The 23129-nt window shown below is 47.1% G+C and overlaps 1 protein-coding gene across 3 annotated transcripts in view; it reads right to left on the minus strand.

The window, feature by feature from the left end:
• The window catches only part of LOC105692882 (teneurin-a), a 451510-nt gene that overhangs the window by 58188 nt on the left and 370193 nt on the right, over nt 1-23129 (minus strand). Inside the window, exon 1 of one of the 3 annotated variants that reach the window (XM_048655889.1) lies at nt 1801-3505. The exons of the other annotated variants lie outside the window; for them this stretch is intronic. Within the exon in view, the coding sequence (XP_048511846.1) occupies nt 1801-1856 (56 nt within the window). The 5' untranslated portion in view covers nt 1857-3505. Of the gene's footprint in view, nt 1-1800; nt 3506-23129 lie in introns of those variants that run through there. 3 annotated transcript variants of the gene reach the window in all.

The following is a 23129-nucleotide window of genomic DNA, read 5'->3' on the forward strand; positions in this document are numbered from 1 at the left end:
TCACCCCGGGCGGTACCGCGACCCTTGGCGCCCGCCGTTCCGCCGTCAAGTTTGCCTTTCCATCCAGACGTAACCCGCACACGTTTTAACCCTCGACGAATGGAAGCGAAAACGTAGCAGCTCCCGGTAGCGAAACGACGCGGAGACAAGAAACGAGAGTTTAACGTTATTCCGATGAAGGACAAAACAGAGGGGGACGGATATCGCGATTGTCTTATTGTTTGCACCGGTTTGTCGGGTGCAAACTTTGCACGAATTAGGGATCGCGCACGGTGGTCCCTTTGCGCCGAGATATCCGGGCGACGCTCGGCATTCGGTGACTCAAAGGTGAAGAGCAATGAAGGTGAAACGATCGTATATACGTATACGTACTACATACTTATCCTACCTATTCGTACATTAGAGTTTCTAACTTCGAAGCTTCCGCGTGTAGCACCTGCGACGGTTTAACGGAAACCGGAATACCAAACTTTATAAGACTCGCCAAAGATTCCAAACTCAATAGCGTGGAGGGGCGGAGCCAGGGGCTGGGGTGTAGTTAAGAGGATCAAGTGACGCTTTACGAGGTACTCGCCGATCCAACATCGTACACAGAGCTGAAAAAAGCGTCGTTTGTCAACGTCGACGATTGATTCCGTCGTTGTCGTGGGAGCCGCGGTTGTCCTCGTCCGCGGTATCTTACGATTTTCAAATCCGTAAACGGGTGTCGATCGATACGGACGTGAATAACATTAAGGAAAACACGGGCGTACCAACGATAACGGACGTTGAATTGACAATGCCGCGGGAAAATTTTCTCTCCATGTGCGAATTCCGTGCGCTTTGGTTTACGGAGTTAAAAGTATTGCGGTGGTTCAAAGGAATTTCCCAGATCCTGGTGTACGCGAGTATATGAGAGAAGCCGAGGGAAACTTGAAAGGGAACATCTTTAACGAATGAAAGGAGGAAGGGTGTAAAAATTTGAACCGCTTCACGTGACGTAAACCGGAAGATTTTCGGGTCAGAAACTGGTGTAGAGAAGGCAGCGACAGCTTCCAGCAACAAGTTAGACGTATCAAAGAGAAAAGGGTTCGGTTATTATTAGAAATTGTATGGAACGTTTAAATATTGGAGTCACGTCTTTTTCTTTCCCCCCCCCCCCCCCGCCCCCTTTTTTTTCATTTTTCTTACTCGGTTTCAGTTCGGAGTTTTGACATCCTGGTTACACGAGATTCGAGAAGTTCCTTCTCAACGTTTTAAAGACCGCCCCGGAGTTCCGCATACGTAAGTCCGGACTATTTCCTAAGAAAAAGTTTTCGAAACTCTATAGTTACCCATCTACTTATACCATAGCCGTTGAGGGGGAAGATCTTGAAAGGTAGAATGTCAAATGTAAAACTTGAACCTCGTGGAAAACGTTAAGCACCTTCTTACAGTCGCAGCCTCCGTAGCTTGAATGAATATGTAATGCCGAAGCAGAAGAAGAATAAGAAGGTGCTATAGCCATGGAAGTCGGTAGGAATGGAATCTGAGAAGAACGACGGGCAACAACAGCGTGTAGCATCGAAAGAATCGAGAAAAGAATTTCCCTTCGACGTATCTCGAAACCCCCCCCCGACCCCATCCCGATTTAATACTCCATATTTGTCGTGTTCCATAAAATTCCTCGTCCATTCGATCGTTCGATTCCGCAACAAGTTCATACACCGCGGACCGTATCTTCTACGGAGATGTCGAGTCTTTAGGCTTTTTCGCGTCACGTCTGTACCGGTGTACCCGGACTTTATATCCGATTCTGTAAAGTGAATCAATCGCGCTTACCGAACGTGTCTCCGTGGTAACGGTGGTGGTACCGGGCTGTGAAAATTATCCATCATAGAGTAGGTGTTGTGGTCGATGGATTTGTGGTCGAGACTCTCGAGGTGATCGAGCCTCAGGAGTTCGGCTTCCCTGGGCGAATGGAGTTCACAATGAGCAACGTGTAGCAGCGGTCTCAGGGAGGAGGCAGCCCCCTCGCATCGCTGCTGTTGCTGCCGCGGAGGCGCCCTGACTACCTGATGGTGGTCGAGACCATCCGCGGTGGGCTTTTCCTCACCCCAGACTTCGAACTCGCCGGCCGCCGAATAGTCACCGAATCCACTGTTACCCTTCACTTTTGCACTTTCTTTGACACGTTCACTAGCCAACGATTGGGAATAATAATTCCCCACAGACTCAATACTGACGATATTCCCGAAGAGCTTCGAGAAGCTCCTACCCCTGGTAGACGTACCCTTCGCTTTCACGAACTGTTTTCGAAAAGTGGGAATTTTCGATATTTTATTTGATATGGTTATAGAGTGAATTTCCTTTTTCTCTTTTTTCTTTAAATTCGTTTTAACGTTAATAAGTCTGGGGATGTTTATCGCAGGGATGTTGAAGTGAGTTTTTGCCACCTCTATCTCCGAAACTCCGGTTCTCTTTCTTTTTTTTTTTTTCTTTACTTTCTCGCGGCAAATGTGCAGCGGGTGCAAGCTCGAAGGTGTGCAAGCACGTTGGTTTTCTTGCCGATGTGTATACGCGGAGGAAACTTGAGCGGCAAACTTTTTTATCAATCTGTCAACGACAGCGAAAAAGTTTCTTTCCACTTCCGGAAAAAAGCTTTCCTATGGAATGCGATTTTTTCAAGTTCATGTATTTATCTTCCCTTCTATCTCTCACCCGGTTTATGCTCTTCACTCACTCGTAGAAACGGTGGCTCTGAACCTCGAAGCACCTGAGAAGGTAAAATTTCCAAGCTGATTTCGAAGTTTTCAACCTGCACCCCCAGAGATCACAGCTCTTTTCGCACTTGATAGAGCTTAACTTTAAGAAAATATACAACGATGGCGTTCGGAATATTTTTACAATCGTAACGACACCGGACTTTTGTTACAGTAAATTGTTACTTCTTTTTTTTTTGTTTAATTTAAAAATTCATGTCACTAATAAAATTTGATCGTGTTAGAGGAAATATCTTCTCCTGGCACGATTACTCAAATGAATGAGCAGTTTTAGTTGCTTTTTACAATTGATTGGACTCTCGATTCACTGATAAAAATTAAACAACGGCGAAGATGCACGTGGTAGCAGTAATTAATCGAGTTAATCAGATCAACGTTCATCTTATAAAGAGCGACGATATAATAATCACGGGATCAAAACCGACCCCTTTAAAATTCCAGATATTTAAATTACCGCTCGACCGTCGCTTTTCACAAGGACACTTTTAGGCGAAAAGGTTAAACCGAAAAATAGGGGATGAAGATATTGTACGCGTCACGATCACAGAGCTTTCATTTCTTTCAAAATTATTCTCTCGGAAAACCCTCTAAAAAAACCTTTCTTATTTTCTTCAATATTTTTCTTCCAAAAAATCTCGCAATACGTATAATTTATCAAATCAGCGGACTGAACTTTCGACAGGTAAATCTGACGCGGGGTAAAGCGATTTATGAGCGGACGTACGGACGTCCACTTCTGTCACCTGGTAAACGGAGACTGAAAGCTCAGGCGTCGCGACGCCCGGCACCAACTGATACCAGGCCATCCCCTCTTTTCCTATCTTGGCGCGTGCGCTATCCCCCCCCCACTATTTCGTTATTCTACTTACCCTCGGGGCTGCGCGCCTCTGACGGAGGGTGAATGAAACCCCGAAGAACCCCCAGTCGCAGCGCGTGCAACCCTTATGGATAAAGGGGGTGGTGGGTGACACGACCGAATATAGGTGCGGACGTAGGAAGCAAGCCGTTGACTACTTCACGGAAGATTTTCATCTACGTTAGACGATAGTTTGGCCGACAAACCGACGAAACTTTGGGAAGAATCTGGGCGCGTAATTTGCCGAAATTCATGGCTGAAGTTATAATCCATTCTCTTTTCCACCGTTCAACAATTATAGATCGCCTTTTGATCGTTGTGTCAAAGAATTATTCTTCTCGTACGGCAATCGAGAATATTCGCAATAATCCCCCATCCCCGTGTATGAAAATTACGAAGAGAGAACGACGATGACAAATGTGGGAGGAAGAAAAACTAAGAAATGAAAAATTGGGGCACATTTTCGAAACGCTCCTGTATTACGTGAGGCTGGTAGGGATGCACTCCACGCATAAAATTCAAAGAGGTTTCTTTCATCAGTCCGCAACGAAAAATAAATGACACACACATTTCTCTCCGTGATTATTTTTTCGTTCTTGCACAGTAGTCGTCGGTAGAGATTTCCTCCGGGCTCGGAGCGTGTCTCGCGTTTACGTTTTTTGCGTAGCAAACATGTACACCGAATTCATTTCCTTCCGTTTCCTTTTTTTTTTCTCCCTTTTCGCTTCGTTTGAATCCGAGGTACATGATCTCGCGTTATTATGACCATCGCCATCACCTTGTTACGACCTTCTAATGTGAAACAGGACGAGGCTTACCAAAGAAATACATTTGGGAGAAAAAAAAAAAACAAGAGAGAAACGTTTCCACAATTTCGTCTTGGCAAATGTGAAAATAAAATTACATGCATCGGATCTCGTTAGAGCTTCGGGGTTTTTTTTTTTTTTTTTTTTATATACGACCATCGTTACCAACTTGATAACGTATATATTTCATCGCGAATACTAAAGCGCGGAACATGAAATTAATGAGGGTGAGAGCCGGTAACAAACTGACGGGGAATGTGTGCGTGCGAAAGTGATTCCGCAAAATTTTCAAATATAAACGTGTACACAATTTTCAAGGACTTCGGTTCACCGGAGGCATTTACTCCCACGCTATAAGTGACTGGCGTCAACCTAGCGTGTTATATCGCGTCATTATAAATTTCGCATAAATTCAATTCTTTTCCTACACGGTGAGTATCGAGGGTAGGTAATCCGGATGAATGTGAATTCTTATTCGAGATAAAAATCTGTAGTCACTGATCCGTGGACTACTTAGGCTCACGAATTATGCACGCGTATCTACTCGTGTGAGAGGTATACCTTCGAGAGGGTAGATATATTTGGTATATTTCCGTTTTCCAACAACGCTGAAATAGACGTACGGAAAAGCTACGAAAAATTTTTAAATCATTCATACGGAAATAAAAACGCCTCAGGGTTTACTTCGGTAAATCTTCCAGTACGGGTACTGTCGAGAATACCGTACGTACACTCGCGCATATACGCGAAATATAAAGGAAAAAGAAAAAACGAAACACACGTACGAGTCCCTCGACACACGCGCACACACAGGGTAAAAATTATTTTCCCAACCGGTTCTTCGCCCCTCCCACTATTACGGAAAGGCTTCTAACACGGTCCAACCCCCCCCTCGAACGAATAACAGGACAGAACAGAACAGAGGCGGTCTAATTTTCCCCTACCCTCCCGAATAACATTAGTGTCTCGCCGCTTAAGCTAATGTTCAGTTTACCGTCAATTAAAATAAAACTTGGGGATTCGTAAGTATAACAGGGTTGACGGTGAATGCAGCGAGAGAAAAGGGGGCGGCAGGTACGAAGGGAGAGGAGAGAAATGCGAAGGGACGAAGGAAGGGCAGTCCTCCGAGCAAAGGGAGGCTAATTCGCGGACCCAAATGAGCAGCGAAAATGCTGTATTTGTGCAGCTTTAAGGCAAACAGCCGTCTCTCCGCGACGTCGTGACGGTGCGAATTTGTAGGCGGGCGAGATCTCTACGAGGTAGATTTCGCGTCCCAGTTTTCATCCTGTTATATTCTACGCTATACTTCACATATACGTACGGTTGTATCAGTACGGATACACGCCAGATAGTCACGTAACTATGTTACCTACATGCCGCGATGATCACGAGCCCCGGGAATTCCGTAACCAAAAAAAAAAAAGCCAAACCTCCGAATTCGAAGAATAGATGAAATAAAAAAGAGGAAGAGAAAATCAGAGTTCAAAAACCGGAGCGAATCTTGAGTGGAAGGAAAGGTCATTTCTTTCGAATCTCTTTGTTTTTTTTCTTTTAGTAATTGCAACGCGTGTGTAGGGCTTTTTATGGGGATTATGGTTCCTGCGGCGGTTGTATACCTATAGAAATGGGTATACGTCGAGGGGGTTGAGAGCCAAAATTATTCGAGACACGTGTGCCGCGGAAGGTAAGCAGGTAGGAAGCTGCTCGGTAGCAGGCAGGCAGGCAGGCATATATATATATGTATACAGTATATATCCGTGTGCAAATAGGTTCTCTCCTTTTGGAAGGAGTATATCGTCAACGCGATCCAAGTTCAAATATACGCACACACCGGTATATTTAGCCGGTAGCTCTGCGGTTCGACAACGTTTCTCGCGGTGCGTTTCGCAGGGTTGGTTCGTCGCTTCCTTCCTTCCTTCCTCGCTTCCTTCCTCACTTCCTTCCTCGCTACTCCTTCTTCGTAGGGTAGGCGGCAGATTTACGTTCCGCGTATCCTCCGGTTCTACGATTTTCCCATTTTCGTAACCCTCTGGTTCCGCGCCATCGCTACGACCGTAACAATCACACCGCGGCGCCGCATTGCCGCGGAACGTTTGTTTGGATAGATCACCATCTCCGAAGCGTTTCAATTTAATTGAGATTAGCATAGGTACATTTATGGTGTCGGTCGAGACGTGCGAGCTTTACTAGATCGCAGTACAATTTAGCTACTCTCGTGGGATCAACTTTACCTATCCGCCATAATACTATACTATACACGAAGAGATTTCGCTCTCCGTTTCCCTGTGGATACATCCTTTGGATAATTGCCAACTGTTCACCGAAACGCGTTGCAGTGACGCTTTCTTGTATCTCCTCTCTACTTCTACACCCGTTTCTCTTCCGCTTCCTATGCCGGATGAATTTTCGAACCCGGCTAACCCTCCCCCCTCCCCCCTCCCCTTAGATATAATTTCGTAAACGTAAACGTAATCGTACATATTCGCCACAGTCAATTACTCCGGGGTTAAACAGGGGGTTCATCATCCTTGTAACTGGTAACCGATACACCTGACTTCCGGTTTGTAACCCTTCCAATTTACTGACTAACGGTATCGTCGATATCCTGTCATGGATACCGTTCGCATACACGCTTGCCAAAAGACTCTAAGGATTCCCCTTCCGGAGTTTTCGCACTCCCGCACATCCCCGACCACTCCACCTGGTTCTATATACCTCCGAGAAACTCTCGTCATAGAAACTAAAACCAATCGAAGCTTTCTCGCTTCTCTTATATTAACGCAACCAAGTTCTTCTTCTTCTTCTTCTTCTTCTTCTTTTCTTTTTCTTCTTCTTCTTCTCGATGCGCTTCGCACGAAGAGAACATTCGAAGAACTCGGTAGCCAGGTAACTACGTAATTAGAGCGAGATTTAACTCTCGCTTCAATTCATGTTTTAAAGTAGTCAACTTTTTGCCGATTGCGTCTCGAGCTTTGCAAGCGAAAAAATAAGAAAAAAACAAACAAACCAAACAAACAAAATAACACACACAGAAAGTAAAATATAAAACAAAACACGCATGTAATAAAAAAGGAAAAACGCATCGGATTCCCGCTGCTCCGGTTACTCGGTGGGTTGCGGTGGTAGATATGAGACGTGGTATAAGGTATGAATCTTGCGGAGCGGTTACTCCTTTGAAGAGAGGAGGCGAGCTTCTCAAGTAATTAGTAAGGACTTGGCTGCTTCGCTGGTTGGTAGGTATGCCACGTGGAAGACTGAGGAGAACCCGCGCGCTCCTTTGAGCCGAAAGTAATCGAAATATTCCAGCAGATCCTGGGATACCCGGCCGATATCGATCCTAACCCGTCAATCATTTCTCAATTCTTTTTGTTATTTCATTCAACTTCCCTTTGGTTCTCCTTCGCCTCTTTTCACCCCGAGTCGCGCCGGACTCGCGTACATTCTCGAGCCGCGTCGAGCTGCTCGGTGTTCGGAAAGATGGATGGCGGGTTGTTTCGTCCCCTCGCAACACCGAAATCCACCTTGGAAACCCCTGCAGCGTTTACCCTTTTAGCGCACGAGTTTCGTCGCGACGTGTCACCCCCCCCCGCGGACGTCGCATCGGGCCGAGTCATCCGCCATTATTTAACCGAGACGTTCGTCTCGAAATTCCGTTGGTACTAGCCGAACGTTTCCCTACGCTCATTTCACCCCCTGGGAACTTTTCATCCGAGATACTTGCTCCGGAAGATCCTTTGATGTTGTTAAACACCAAACTATGCCAACTGGCCCCCGTTCCTTGCTCTTCGTCTCCCGACTCCTCGCGTTGCAACCAACATCGACGAGGTATATAGTATACTTCGCCTTCTGTTTGCTTACCTCTTAGTTCAATTTCGTTACGAAATCACCGATTCTTCCCTTATTCAAAGTCTCTTTGGTCCCGCGCACGAACAATCGGCGGATATTTTCCCCTTTGAAGAATCGGGTTTTTTTTTTTTCACGTGTTTTTTTTTTCTATCTTTCGAAATGCCGCGAGTGGAAATACTTTCGTTGACTACCGAAAGATAAAATGAGGAGAGAATTACGACCGAGTCTGATTAACAGTTTTTCTTCCCCGCTTTAGGGTATGTTATTGGTAGCCAGGATTATTCAACCGACTCTCCGATGATACCTGAGGCCTGTTTCTGATCTAACGAAACTACGTTGCTCAAGCTCTAAGAATCTACGCGGTTCCAATTTCCAAACGCATTTGTACCGGTACGTCAGGCCGCAAGCGCACCATCGGCACAAGCTGGTTAATAAGTCGGAGCAACAGGTTATTTGAAAACTGGATGAAATATCGTTATTTGTACGGCTGGTGGTGATTATAGAAGGCACCTTTCGATACCCTGAGACGCGATGTTCCGATGCGATCGGGGGTTGAAACGTTCCTCTCGATTCTAGCGTGATCCTTGGCGTTGATATTTATGGGATCTTACACGGGTGGATCTGCTTAGCGAGTCGTGAGTTAGGGTGATGAAGAATTTTTTTTTTTCTTTGTTTTGGGACGGGGGCCCTTTTTCTATTTTTGACCAGCGCCGCAACCCGAAGCGTATACGGTGTATATAGGTAAATGATCGTTGCCATAAATTCGACTGTTTACTCACCAGGTCCCTAATATTACGAAATGAATAATACATCCCGGTGTGCACCGGCCGTCCGAAAAGCGGGAGGAGTTATGTGAGAAATGATTTACTGAGCATCATCGCGTAGTTTGTACGTAGATAGGCGAAACGGTGGGAGGATATCGCCGCAACCGGGGACGATATCGTTACGCGAAACTCTCGCCGCATTTCGCCTCGAAGAGGAAACGCAGGTGACATATTTCAGAGAAGTTAAACTAGCGGATAATAAAAGTGAGGACAGAAGAAAGAGGGAATACGAGTGGATTCGAAGAAACGTTCCTCCGCATCGACCCGCGAGCTGTACATCTCTTGTTATTAAGCCTCCGGATAAATAGAGTCTCCGGGCTCTTTATCTCTTTATTCTATTTTTCTTCGTTCTTATCTTCCTCCTCGCCCCCGGTAGCGCGTCTAGCTCCGCGGCATTGAGAATGCGAGAATAATTTCAGGAGTTAAAATATTCCATTCAAAGGTGGTTCGTAGGTGTGCACAGGTGCGGAGGCAATTACGAAGGCCTTGCGGGTGCGTGGCGGCGATGAGAAACGACATCCGGAGAGAAAGACCCCCGGGGGCCTCGGAGAGGATGGATGGCCGATCTAAGAACAGACTCCGTTGTTCGCGGTTTCCGTTTTCCGACCGCTCCAAAGCAGAAGAGACCGACGCGACGATCCAAACAGCCGCGCGCGCTCGCCGACGCGCGTCGTACTATCAAGCTATCTTATACAAGTTCGTACTTTGCCCGTATACGACGATCAACAACTATTTCCTGGAATTTTCAGCGCCGCGCGACAATGAAGCTGCAGTTCAGAGTTTATATTCGACAAAGGCGAGTTTCGAATTCTCAGCTTCCGCGCAGACGAGCCATGTGTATGCGTTGCTCAAATTTCCCAAATACATCGCACTGTCGAATAGTGGAAGTGGTGAATATTGTTTTCGCTTTACTCACGATCTACGACGGGTAACCAGCGACAACGTGCGCGCGAAAGCTCACCTGAAACAGTCGAAAAAAGTTATAATTAATTTTTGAATAACGACCCGAGATATGCATATATGTGTGTTTGTATGTATGTATATATATATATTTTTTGGTACGGGTTCAGGAAACAAGAACCCGAGTGTTAATACACTCGCAAACGCGGGCATGTAATATAATGAATTCCTGGATTATAATTATCCCTTGAGCATATAGAATTCCATGCGTCTGACTGTACGGTAGTCTCTATTTTGCGAAGCTCTCGCTGGCTCGCATTTGGCTCAGTGCAGGTTTCCGAGGGCTCAGAGCTCAGAGCTCGGGGCTCGGGGCTCAGGGCTCAGGGCTCAGGGTTCAGCGGTAGCTGGGGTTCGGGTGTGCGGTAGGGTTCTCCGTAGCTCGAATCGCGCGACTCCGATTTCCCCCCAGTTTCCGCGTATAAAGAGGGAAAGCGCGCGGTGACACGGTAGCGAGATGCCGCGGCGTCCCGTCGTCGTCGGCTCACTGCAAATAAAGCTCCGTTCTCCTTGTCGGCTCAGTTTGTTTGAAACATTGAGCAAACGTCGGTTGTTTAACCCGCGGGTAGAGGTAGTTAGGTAGGTAAGGGTTGTCGAGAGGGTTCGACTATCCCCGCAAGAGAGTTACGCGACGTTACCAAGAGCTCGAATATCTTGTATGATAAAAGTTATCCGCCCAACGAGACCGAACGAAACGCATAACGGAAGGCAGGCAGAATCATTGAAACTGGTTTCCACCTCGGCGAAACTTTTCGCTATACCGTGCCCCCTGTTTTCCTCTACCCGGCCCGAATCAACCGGAGTTATTTATATATGTATACCCACTCGGAGTCGAGTTTTCCAATTTTTCGCAGAAATCTGTACGGTTAAGGATTTTTAACCCCTTCCAGGCGGAACTTTTCCCGTTTAAACCCGTGCCGCCCGGAATGAGAATCTCGTGAAATTTTCACGGAATGGAAACCAAAAAAACTAAAGTAAAATAAAATCGTACCAAATTGGGGATAATTGACACAAAGATTGGCACCGCGGCGGCGTTACCGCGGAGTCTGGAAAAAAAAAGGGAGGAACGAATTTCGAACAGTCCGAGCGAATACCTCCTAGAGGAGGAATACGGTGGCTCTTCGGGGATGATTTGGAGCAATTTCGTTGGCTCCTCTTCCTATTCCGCCCTTCTCCCCTCCGACCATCTGACGAGATATTGCGAGGCGGCTCGTTGGATGCAGGGTGCGTTTACCGTCGACCGACGCATCTATCCTAACTTGTCTCCCTTTTCTGCAAGCCCCACGTTTCACTCCCGCTGTTATAAAAAGGTTATTGTTCCCGCCGCGCCATTCACCGTCCTCCGCGTATACCTACGTACGTAACGTACAAGCCCGACCAACTCTCTGCTCTCCGTTCGTGGTACGTACGTCGTGCTCTTTCACCCCGTGCGTGCGTGACATTGGTCGGTATGGCGTGGCGCGTTACTCTCTTGTTTTTTTTTTTTCTTTTTCGGAAACCACCGCCGCAAACCGGATGATAATGGTAATGGGTTGGCATGGCCTCGCAATTTTCAATCTACCGTTAAGAACTGCTCAACCAGTCTTTATACGCCACCTCCGCGGCACCCCCTCGTTATTCTTCTTCCCCTACTTTTTCTTCCTTCATTTTTTTCACCCCATTATTCCTATCCCTATCCGAGGCAACTCCGAGGGATTCTACCTCGCTGTTCCAGGTGTCTCTCCACTATTTTTACAGAAATTATTATATTACAATTTTTATCTGAATTTATTCTTAACCCGTTCCACTATCTTGGCTCTCGTTCTTTTATTGCCCCGAAGAAAAATGGAAGGAATATCTCAGAGGGCGGGAAACGGAGCCGCCTGTGGTCCGATGACAGCTTCACGTGTTCCCGCAAGTTTTGTTAAGCGCCTGCTTGCAGGGGTTTGTCGGATCTATCCGTATGCAGGGTAACAGCGGGGGAAATTTGGACACGAGTGCATTTTATGGGGGACACAGGAGCCGTCTAATATATACGCCGGCCGTACAGTCACCTCGTGCCGAGATGAATCCACGTTATACCGGGGTATTATATACCGCGATGGTCAATCACGATTCACCCGAAGGAAAAACTTCGGGTGGAAACGTTCGCTCCGTGTCCGATGGAAGGGGTGAAAAAAAACTCTGACAATTTACCACTCGGCGAAGGGGGCAAAAAGTTAGCGGAGCTCATTCGCGACAGCGATATATATATATTTCTACCGCGTCATTCTCCTGGGCAGCCGCCTGCGACGTGGATGCGTTTTCAATTACGGGGATATGAAAATTTTCCACTTTTCGAAAATTCGCGACAACTAAGCGGTGGAGTTCCGCGGTGTTTCCGAGAGATCGGAGAAACGAACGAATTGAATCGAGAGTCAAAGTAGTTTAACGAAGAATGCAGGTGAGATTAATGCGAACCCGAAAAGCGAAGAAGGGCCAGGGGTTCGGGGTCGGATGAACCTTTGGTCTTCTGCTCGGGCTTTCTTCTCCGACGCAATTAATAGCATCCCCATTCTCATTCCGAGCCTCATTCCTCTTCGCTTTTTTTTTTTTTTTTACCTCACTACGCTCGCCTTATTCGGCGTCGGCCCCTTCGCCAACTCCGCAGTCTCGTACGACAGAAACGTAGAGGAGGAGAAAAACGAGGACGCAGGGGTCAGCGAACAACACTCTCCGAAGCAACGAGACTCCCTCGAACCTTTTAGGGAGGTGGGGTAATTGATAGGAGTGCGGGGCGATGGGAATTGTTTACCCAGGAAGGATTGACCACCGCGAGCTATAAGAGGAACGGAAAGGAAGGATGGAAGGAAGGAAGGAAGGAAGGAAGGAAGGAAGGAAGGAGGATGGCCAGCTTCCTCGGAGCTGGAGGGGATGACGGGAATGAAAGGAGAGATGGGAGGATGATGGTTTTCTCTTGGAGATTTCAGCCGGCGGGCACCGGCCAGTTTGGCCTGCGTAATTAATGCCACTAATAACGCCCGGCGCTCTTAAGTGTTCGGAGGTTCCGTCGGGCCATGACACAACTTAATTTGCTGCCCCTTTCGTTGTTTCGGACCGTATGCCGACGAGAAGGGTGAACGGAAGGGAAGGGCTGCTGCAGGGGTTCCGTCGTTAGAGCCGTACAGAAGTACCTGTCAGCGGCTACTTCTTGCTCCGGGAGTGTCCGGACGATGACGTGAAAATGGCTTATGAAAACATATCGAATTATTATCGTTTACTGCGAGGGAGAACCGATGCCGATTCAAAAACAAAACACAAAAAAAAAACACACACAACCGATTTTCAGCGAACTGCCGACAAGCCGAGTATGAAACGTACGTTCCCGCAACAGCGCGAAGATCGTTTCAAGTAATTCGAGCGATATAAATTCAACAGCTATATTCGACGACAAAAAGGTATAGCCTCGTCGATGCGGTAGTTTATTCGGAATTGGTCGTTCACTTTTTGCCTTATAACTCCCCTCCTCGGAAAAGATATGAAAAAAAAAACAAAAAAAGAATCCACCAAATTTCAGATGAAAAAAGAAAGGCATGCTATCCTACCCTCGGGTCGTTGACCCAAAAATGAAAGGAGACGTAATCCGGGGAAAAAGCATTCGACGTTCCACGAAAGACAATCGGCTGGTTGGTTTTTTGTTTTTTTTTGTTTTTGTTTTTTTTTCTCTTGTTGTTTCGATTTTTACTTCTCATTTTGTCCCGAAACTTTACCCCTGACCATCGCCGCGGCCGCAGTCTCGGCTGCCGGGGGGGGTCCCGGTGTACCTCGTTCTCGTAACGTTAAATCCCTCGATCAGTTTCTGCATTGTAAACAGCTGAGAGGCGATGTTTTTCTAAGCCTCTACCCGCGGGTGTTCCGTGTCGACGGGGCGTCGTACCGCCTAGCGACCCGACGCGCGCGGTTCGCTCGAACCCTCGAACCTCCTTACTTCTTCTCCTTCTCTCCCCCGCAGCACCTCGCCCTCCCGGGGTCCAGGTGCCTTTCACTCCTACGCCTCGCGTTTGAACCCCTCATCTCTGTACGGGTATATCCACCTCTCACGGACATCAAACGCCCACTTGGGATTACATTCCTTCACGTTTCTGGGTACCCGGTGTGTACGTATACGGTACACGGTACGCTGGTCTCCTCCGCCACACGTGCACGAAGTCGGTTACAAACCACCATAGCCATGGCGTATACGTCGTACCTGTCCGTCCCCCCCCTCGCGCGTGCATGTCACTCTATGAGCTATGGACTACGAGAAACCACATTGCATCGTCGTGTGGTCAGACAACTCACGTGCTGCGGCAGGTCATAACCGGAGATCTACAGGTTATACGGTGTTACACCATCTTGTATAAATTTCTGCTGCCCGTATAGCCGTGCGAGTCGACGTACGGAACTTGTACAAATTTGGTTGGGACCACCTTTTTTTCTTTGATATACGTTTTTTTTCGCCTCTTCGTCATTCCTCTCACCCGTCGCTCGTAACGGATGTTCAGAAGGGTCGCGATGACTAAAAAATGAATTCACGTGACTCGTAACAACGACAACGATAATAACATTAATAACAATGCGAATAGTTCGTAGAAACTGAGCGCGCAAAGGGGGGTAAATTTATTGCCCGGCGGAAGTTTCTCTGTGTATAAATAGAGCGTTGACGAGGCAACGGGGAACGCTAACTACGCTCAGTATACCGCAGTTATTCGGTAATAACGTAAATGTAAAAATACTATTTTGTAACGTACGTAGGTAACGCAATGCAACGTATAACGGAAACTGGGGTATCATTTGATCATCCGAACAAACAAAAAGGTTCGGGATAAACAGTCGCTGTTGAAAAACAAAATTCACCTTTCGCCCTCGTTTGTATGTAACGAAATGTCGCGATTTTAGAAATCTGGTCGGTCGATTCGTCGATTCTCCGTTTCGGTGTCCCGTACGGTGAGCTACGAATCTCCGTATAGCTGCACAACAGGGACAGTGAACGGGTCAGGAGAGAAATGGCGCACGTCTAAATAATGCAAATTCGCACATTGAAACGTCAAGTACCCTCCTCCCCCCTGCATCCCCCCGCCCCGCGCATCCCGCGTCGCACAGGACATACGTAAGTTAAGCGTCGAGTCCCGCGTGTGGATAACAAACGGGTGTGCATACGTAAATACGCATTTGTCGTTGTAACGCGTCCTTCGTTGACACCGGCGTCATCTCCTATATGCGGACAAAAAAGCGTCTGGACCTTCTCCATGGGTGGTAAGTGTGCCCGGAGTACTCGTACACACACGCGTACCTACAAATGTATGTACACGTAGCAACCGGTGGATACGTACGTACGTACGTAGCGTTCGTTCGTTCGGAAACCCCCGCGGGTCGTAGCGATGGCTACGGGAACGGCGCGACGCGGCTTCGGCACCGGTGGTTGCGTCACTTTGCGTAGGATATGTACGTATAGGTACGTACCTTCGCGCGCGTTCGTTCTATTGTACGTTTAGCGCGACACGCATTGTCCTCAACAATAGCGGCCGCAAAACCGAGTACGAGACTCCGCTAAAGTCACAAGACACAACAATCAACGTTACCCTGCCTAGAGCTAGCGATGCCGTAACGCCGCGGAGAGCAGCCGCCGCTAAACAACTCTGGTCGGTAGAGTCGGTACTGTCAACCCTGGGGGTGAATTTCAAGTGAAAAGCTTGAGACATGAAACGAAACTGCCGTACGCTCTGCAAAGGGGTATACGTGAACCGATCTCGCCGTGTCTTCTTATCGGATGTTGAAAATTTCAAATAAACGCGCGAAAAAAAGCTGGAAAAAATGAAGGAAAAATTGTCGAAAAGGCGAGTAGTTTTAATGCGCCTCGACACTGCGACCCCTTGGAATAAAAACGGATCGAATTTGGCTCACGTCGTGGTTTTTTTTCTTTCAACGCCGCTCACGTACCGCCGGCGAGAGCTCCGCGCGGTGTTAAGGGGGGGAGGGGATGGAGACGATAAGGGCTAAAATCGGATCGGGGCTGCGTATATTAACGCTTTGAGTCCGCGGTGTCCTGACTGGGTGCGAATGTAACCCTGGAAAAGTTTCAGGGGTTGGATACGGCGGATATATAGGTGGGCGATCGGGTGTTCGTATAGTCGTAGCATGCAATAATATCGTAGCGATCCATCACACGGTGGACGCAACGGTGCCAATAAAACATCTGGCGTATCCTCTCCTCCCTCTCTTCTTCAACGGATATTTCGTTACGTCCCTCTCTCTTTTCGCGTCCTCCGGCACCCTCGACCGCCTTCTTTCTCTCTCCTCCCTCTTCCTCCCTCTCATACCGCGTGGAACTCGGAGATCGCTTCTTCGCAAGCTTTTTTTTCGCTGTCGCTATGCGACGCGTGTTCTTTCTCTGCACACGCATTAATGGTTCGTCATTGGCAGTCGCGCGGTGCATATCGAGCAGGTCACGTTTCCGCTGACTACTTTCCCTATAGATATATACATATATACCGGAGGTTTCTCACTTGGCAACCACCGTGGCCTCCCTCCAGCCACACCATAAACTCGTATGGATTTGAACTTTACGAAATAATACCCGATGGTGGTTTCGGGACGACGTCCCTTGGTCGAGAGCAATAGGGGAACGCGGGGCAATATGGGGTACTCGAGGATTCCGTGAGAAAAAAACAAAAAACTGAAGAAATTCGAAACCCAGAATTATCACTGAACTCCTTTTCGATCATTTTGATATAATTTTCACCTGATTTTTGGGGTTCCACATTCTGCCCCGCGTCCCCCTGAGTCACGCCGTAAAGCTGCGCGCGGTAACGTTGGGTGAGAAACTGTATGAATGCGAAAATCTCGGTTCGCTCTCTAACGTTCTTTTGTCGTAAGAAAACTTCAAGGCGCTTTGGGAGAAGATTTTTCCTCTATTTTTCTGTCGCGCATAGTTGATATCGCGGGGCGTACGGTTGCCGGCGAGTATCACGTGACTCGGTTGGATTAGACACTCCGTATAATACCGCGCGTACGAAGGAAATATATTCGCCTGTATAGGGGTATTTGCTCCGGGGAAATACAATTCATTGTAGGAACTAGGAATACGTATGCGCGAGGCACGGGGTACCCGTGCCTGCCTCCGTGGCTGGTGCAGAATTCCTCCACATCCGTTGCTAGCCTACGTTGCACCGGCAACCGCTGTTGCCTCAGGTACAGCGGCGGCTGTTGTATACCGGGAATTAGAAAATCCCGGCGAAATTTTCACCCGAATGTTAAATTAATTCGAGCGTTGGATTCAGAATTTATATATAATTATTATTTCGCCGTTTTTTTTTTTCTTTTTTTTTCAACCGCTTTTCACGTGTTAGCGTTTTTTTTGTTTCTACCTTTCGCCGTTTTTCGTTGTTGTACCCCGTTGTCGATGTGTGCTTCGTCGTTATTAATAATTACGTAAATTTTTGATTTATTTTATTTCGCGTCCCATTCCAGACTGCGTGTACGGTGATGTCGGTTTCAATGAAATTCGAAACAGCTTCGTTTACTATAATTAGAAGGGTAAAGTTACCCGTCAGTTCCGAAAGTTCGAATTTTCAACGAAACTCACTCCGATGTACCGTGGCGATGCATTTTCCCATCGCTAAATTTGAAAAATTCAATTTTTCTTTTGTTACCACAGAAGTAATCTAACCCAATGCCCGATTGTAAAACATTTCCGTAATTATAAAATCGGAATATACACCGAGGACGAGGGATGATATTTCATTTGCCATCGCGATTCCCTAGAACTTGGCCGTTCGCCGTGATGGAAATTCGAACGAAAAACGTCGAAGAAAGTAAAGACAAATGAAAAGAGAAAAAAAACAAAAGCTGGGAGTTGGAACGGCAGAAACGCTGCCGATGTACCCTCGGATCTGCCCCCAGCGGGGAGCGCGAATAGAAAGAGGAGCGGAAAGGTAGGGAAGTACGCAAAGGTGAAAATAAAAAGTGGTAGTGCTAAAGAAAAAAAGATCAGGGTACCTCTCTACGCTTGCCCCCCTTCCCCTCCCCTCCCCTCCCCCCCTGTAACGAGGCAACAACATTACCATTCAGGCTCCAAGCTGAGCGAATAGACGTATTCCACGTGCGCTCGAATCGGGGATTCGAAAATATAAAAGGATCTTTTTTCTTACAGAGTCGTAGAAAAAAGCTCGGAGTTATCGGAACGCGGATAAATCCGCCTATATCGGAGCCATTCAAAAATTCAAGCAACGCGTGGTAGTTGTACATTTTCTACCCCTTCGTTTGTTGTATAAATATATATATACAGTATATATCTGTCGGCGTATGTATCTACTTTACGCTATTCGGTAGACTCAGATGGTTGAAGTTCACAGGTGAATAAATACCCGCGAATTCCGATACCGCGGTATTCAAAATCTACCGCGGTATGCATATATACCTACGTATGTATGTACGTATGTACGCGTACATCGTCGTTCGGAAAGCCCTTCCCTACATCTACCGCGTAATCGCGTTAATTTCGCAAACTGAATGAATCTAATAATCACGGCAAACGAATTCAATTCTCAAACTCCGCAGCGAATTAATATCTAATCGGATTCGTGACCCCCTTAATATCTAACATGTGCAACACCGCGCGGACGAAGGATAGTTGCGTTAAACTAATTTCGAATACGAGGGTCCTGGAAAGGTGCATTTCCGTTGGCTGTGCCGGACGTAGGTCGTTAGGGTGCATTCTCGGCTTTTTCCTCCCCCCCCCCCTCCCCTTTCTTCCCTCCGGATCGTCTCGAGGAGTCAGAATTCAGCGGAGACCCCGCAGAGGTAGCTAACACTCGCTCATTCACGGTTGCGCAAACTTCCGGGCCTTCTCTCCTCTCCATCGCCGTGTCGACGGTTTCTAATAGTTAGCAAAACAATCTACTGTAATATAATATACACACGGGGTTTGCAAAGTCCGCTGCATTTACCGTCGCGGTGTATTATATCCATACCGTGGAATACAACCTATGCGCATAAGATAGTTGAACGAAGCACGCAACGGCGGTGTATTACAACTAGTGGGGTTTAAACGTGTATCGGGTGAAGTGCGTAAGGGGAACGAGCGGGGAGAAATTCCCGACAACAAGTGCAATGCAATGTAATTTCATTTCTGTATCGCCGTCACGCGTATGCGTATACGTTTTTTTTTTTTTTTTTTCAATACTTATATCAGGATTTAATAAAGCCCCAGCGTTTATTGGAAGCAGCACCCCGATTCCGGCCCTTCGTTTTCCCTTTTCCTTTTTCTTTTCGCAGCGCGCTGCAGCAGGTTCCCTTCATCCTCGCGATTCGCGACCCCCCCATAACCGTTATATTACGTACATACCTATGTATATGTATATATAACACGCGGGAACATCGCGTATAGATCGTATAAGTTTTTTTTTTATATACCCTCTGCAAATCGATTTGACGTGGTCCTTAAACGAATGATATTTTGCGGCGATTTTTATAGGGTAGGACAGGCGACTGCTAGGGCGGGCTTTCATTTTTTCTCTCTATCTTTTGTTTCACTTCGCACGCGTTCCATATATCCGCTGTGATCGCGAGAGTGAGAAATTCCCCGCGCAAGATGGACCGTGAAAAGAGATTCACACTCGCCATTATATCATGGTTATTTCATTAAAATATCCTCGCGGCTGATGTAAACGGATGGGTGAATTGTAAACGGGCGAATGTTTGAATGGGGCATCGGCGCGAGGGGCGGAATCTAGCCGGTAGTATTTTTTCGTTACTCGGAAGAAATGTCCCGTGAAATTGATGACGCATGATTTCATTTTGCGAGGCGATAGGCTCCGTTGGCCGAAGGTCGAAGGTCGGAATCACCGGCCCGAACTACGAGGAGGTATATCGAGCTTCTGTACATCTAACGACTAGTTCGTCGCTCTCGCGTGTACCCTTCGCGTAACGTTCGTGAATCTAACGTAACGTTACCGTTCCACACGAGTTCCACGGACGCGCTGTGTTCGCGGTTGTACGGGCGCACGTTTCTGGGCCGAATGATCGACCCTTCCACAAATGTAATTAAATTGGTAATCGCGTCACGCCACGGCCATTGTCTTTGCTCCGTTTCAATTACTCCTTTTCGCCGCGGAGAGCGGAGAGCGGTATTTAACGCAACCCCAGCTGTTCCCGGTATGAACTCCGATGCGACAAAGCGCCGATACATCACGTCTCCCATTTTTAGCTATGATACCCCGGCTTACGATTATCGATTTCAAAGATTCCCTTTTGATCCCGCCGTAATTGGTGTGCGTGCGTGTGTGTGCGCGAAATGAATTTCGGAACGAAAACGACACCGTGTGTGTGTGTATTTCGTACGTGACGTGTCCGAAAGGATCACGAGCCAGGACGTGATTCGATTGGAGCGTAATTTCGTGTTAAAGTACCGCTTACAACCGGTAAAAGGTTTGTAAGTTAGGCGCCGATACACCGAACCCGGTCCCCCCCCCTTTCTTTGCTGCCCCGAAGCGCGTTAAGATAATTGATTTGAAATTTGAATGGAAAAATGGCAAAGATCGCGCAATCGTCGGGTGTACGTTATATTCCGCCGGTCACCTTTTCCGGCCGTATCGCGTGTACGCGTACACGAAAAATATCCACCCCGCGCAAGGTGCACCCCGCAGGGGGAACGTATGTCGACGAATCGAGTGTACGACGCGTGTTTATCGCGGCGTGTACAAAGCTGTAAGTATATATATATACAGATGAGTGCCGCCCATCGGTTGTCGTACAGGGTAAAGTTGAATTCATGCGAAATTACCGACCATCGTTCGACTAAACTCTGTTGTTCGAACGATTCTGATTTGGGTGGGAAGGGCCTCCGGTATTACACGTATGTACGTATATATGTATATATGTGTACGTCCCTCCCTCAAACGCGAACGGGTGTACGCGAACGTTACTCCGAATACCACCGATGCATTCGCCCGTGTCACCGTTGCGAGTCTCTCCCTTACCCTTACGTGACAATGCAACTCTATGCTAATCCAAAGTTACAGGAGCATTAATATTAATGGATGTTCGTAATATTAAATTCAGTTCCCCACAATGGGATCCCATGGTCTCCCCCTTTACCTCCCGCCTCCGCGATCAGTCAATGGAATAATAAACTCCGATGGACAAAGCCCCCTCCTCTTCTGTTCCACCTCTTTTTTTCTTTCTTTTCTTTTTGTTTTTTTTTTCTGTTTTTTTTTTCATTTAAAACTAAAAAACGAATAAACAAATTCTTCTCTCAACCTGCTGCAACAACCCATTCACTTTTCACCACATTATATTTACATTAACAATAGAGAACCAAGCAACAAGCTGCTTATAACGACTTCCGTTATACCGATAATCGCCTTGTCATGTGGACAATGGCAGAACTGTCTCTGTCTCTAATTTTTCTTTATTTATTCAAAAGTAAAGAGACGAGAATTTCCAACATTTTCGTCATTTTTGTTCCACTTTTTTTTGTCCCCGTCGGTTTGTTGCGGACGCGTGAAACTTTTGTCAGTGAAATGAGACGGGAGAATTTTCGGTAGGTATAGGTATAGAGGAAAAGAGTCTGCTGCTGAGATCGATACGTCTTCTTTCACCTGGTTCGCTTTTTCTCCTCGGTCGTAGTATTCCGTTCCTCGTGTTTCTCGTATAGTGCGCGCGCGAAGATATTTTTTCGCTGATTTATATGCGTGCAAACCGATCCAATATAGCCCGGATACATCCTCCTCCTCCTCCTCCTCCACCTCTTCTTCCCAGTTTCGTCTACGCCCCTCCGTACGCCGAACTCTGCTCGCCTTCTACTTTTTTTTCCATATTCCTTTGTTTGTTTATTTTTTGTGTTATTCTCTCCTCTATTTCTCTTTGCACCGCGGCGCGCGCGGAGGGGAAGAAACGAGGGGCGGCCGCGGGACGGAGCGACGCGGTCGGCTCGGAGAAAATAAAAGAGGAGAGAAAAGGTCGAGAGACGCTGATATATGAGAATTAAAACGCCTTGAAATCGATGCTGGAGTATACAATGGACGTAATAATACCGCCTCGAGAGCACCCCATAGAATTTATCGTATTTTATTGCCTCGCCTTAGAGCCCCGAAAGATCTTCGTCGACTACCTTACGTGTAGGTAGTTGAAGAGCCCCGATGTGTTTCTGCAAGTGTTCCATCCAATCGCGCGAGGGGACCGGGAGGGGGGGGGGGGGGGGGGGGTTTGGCATATTTGATTAAATCGAAGAGCCTCGGTGCAACGGCGGCACCCCGGTGACGTTCTCGGATGTATGGCTCGGTGTTATTGATTTTTTTTTCTCGCACGCTGCACCGAACCGTAATAACCTTTTTTTTTTTACCATTGCACCGTTACGTACGATTACATGACTAACGCGTTTGTACAGCGCGTGTACACGTATTTCTCGTTTGAAAGCGGGGGTGGGTATACATATAAAAAATGACTACGGCTTGTATTTTTACGGGGCTAAATTGGACCCCGTAAGACACACCTACGGTATCATCCGCCCGCCTCCGTACCTACGGAAGAAGATAACCGAGCATCAGACTTGTGTTTCCTCTGGAGACGCTATCGTTTTACGGTACCATACTCAAGTTTATCTCCCGGCGAGGTAAATGGGCGCTTCTCTGTTCCTACTCCCGGCACTTTAACGGTGAAAAAAACGTTTGCGAGAACAGTGGAGAAGGTGAAAAAAATAAATAAAAATAAATAAATCGATAAAAAAAAAAGAATTGAAAGTAAAAACTCCATGAAGGAGTCAAGTCGGAATGCCTTAGATTACCGGGAAATAATCCATCCGTGTGTTTTCGTACGAAGAAACAAATACAAGAATTGGTTACTTTCGAAATTCTCATGTTTTTGGCTATTATACCAATTCGATCGTATGTCTACTAATGAACTCGGCTTGAAACCAGCGATAGGGTAACGTATGCGAGAGATCCACCCCGCCCCCGGATGCACTTGTCAAAATCAGTTAATATGTTCTTCGGAGAGATCTTGATTAATGATGGGCGCGGGGTTGGCGAGGTCGGTTGGTCAAGTGTATGGGGATCTGAAATCACAATGGGATGGCACACGCTCAATTTGTCCCGTATAACGG

This window comes from Athalia rosae, chromosome 5, assembly GCF_917208135.1.
Source record: "Athalia rosae chromosome 5, iyAthRosa1.1, whole genome shotgun sequence".
NCBI lineage: Eukaryota > Metazoa > Arthropoda > Insecta > Hymenoptera > Athaliidae > Athalia > Athalia rosae.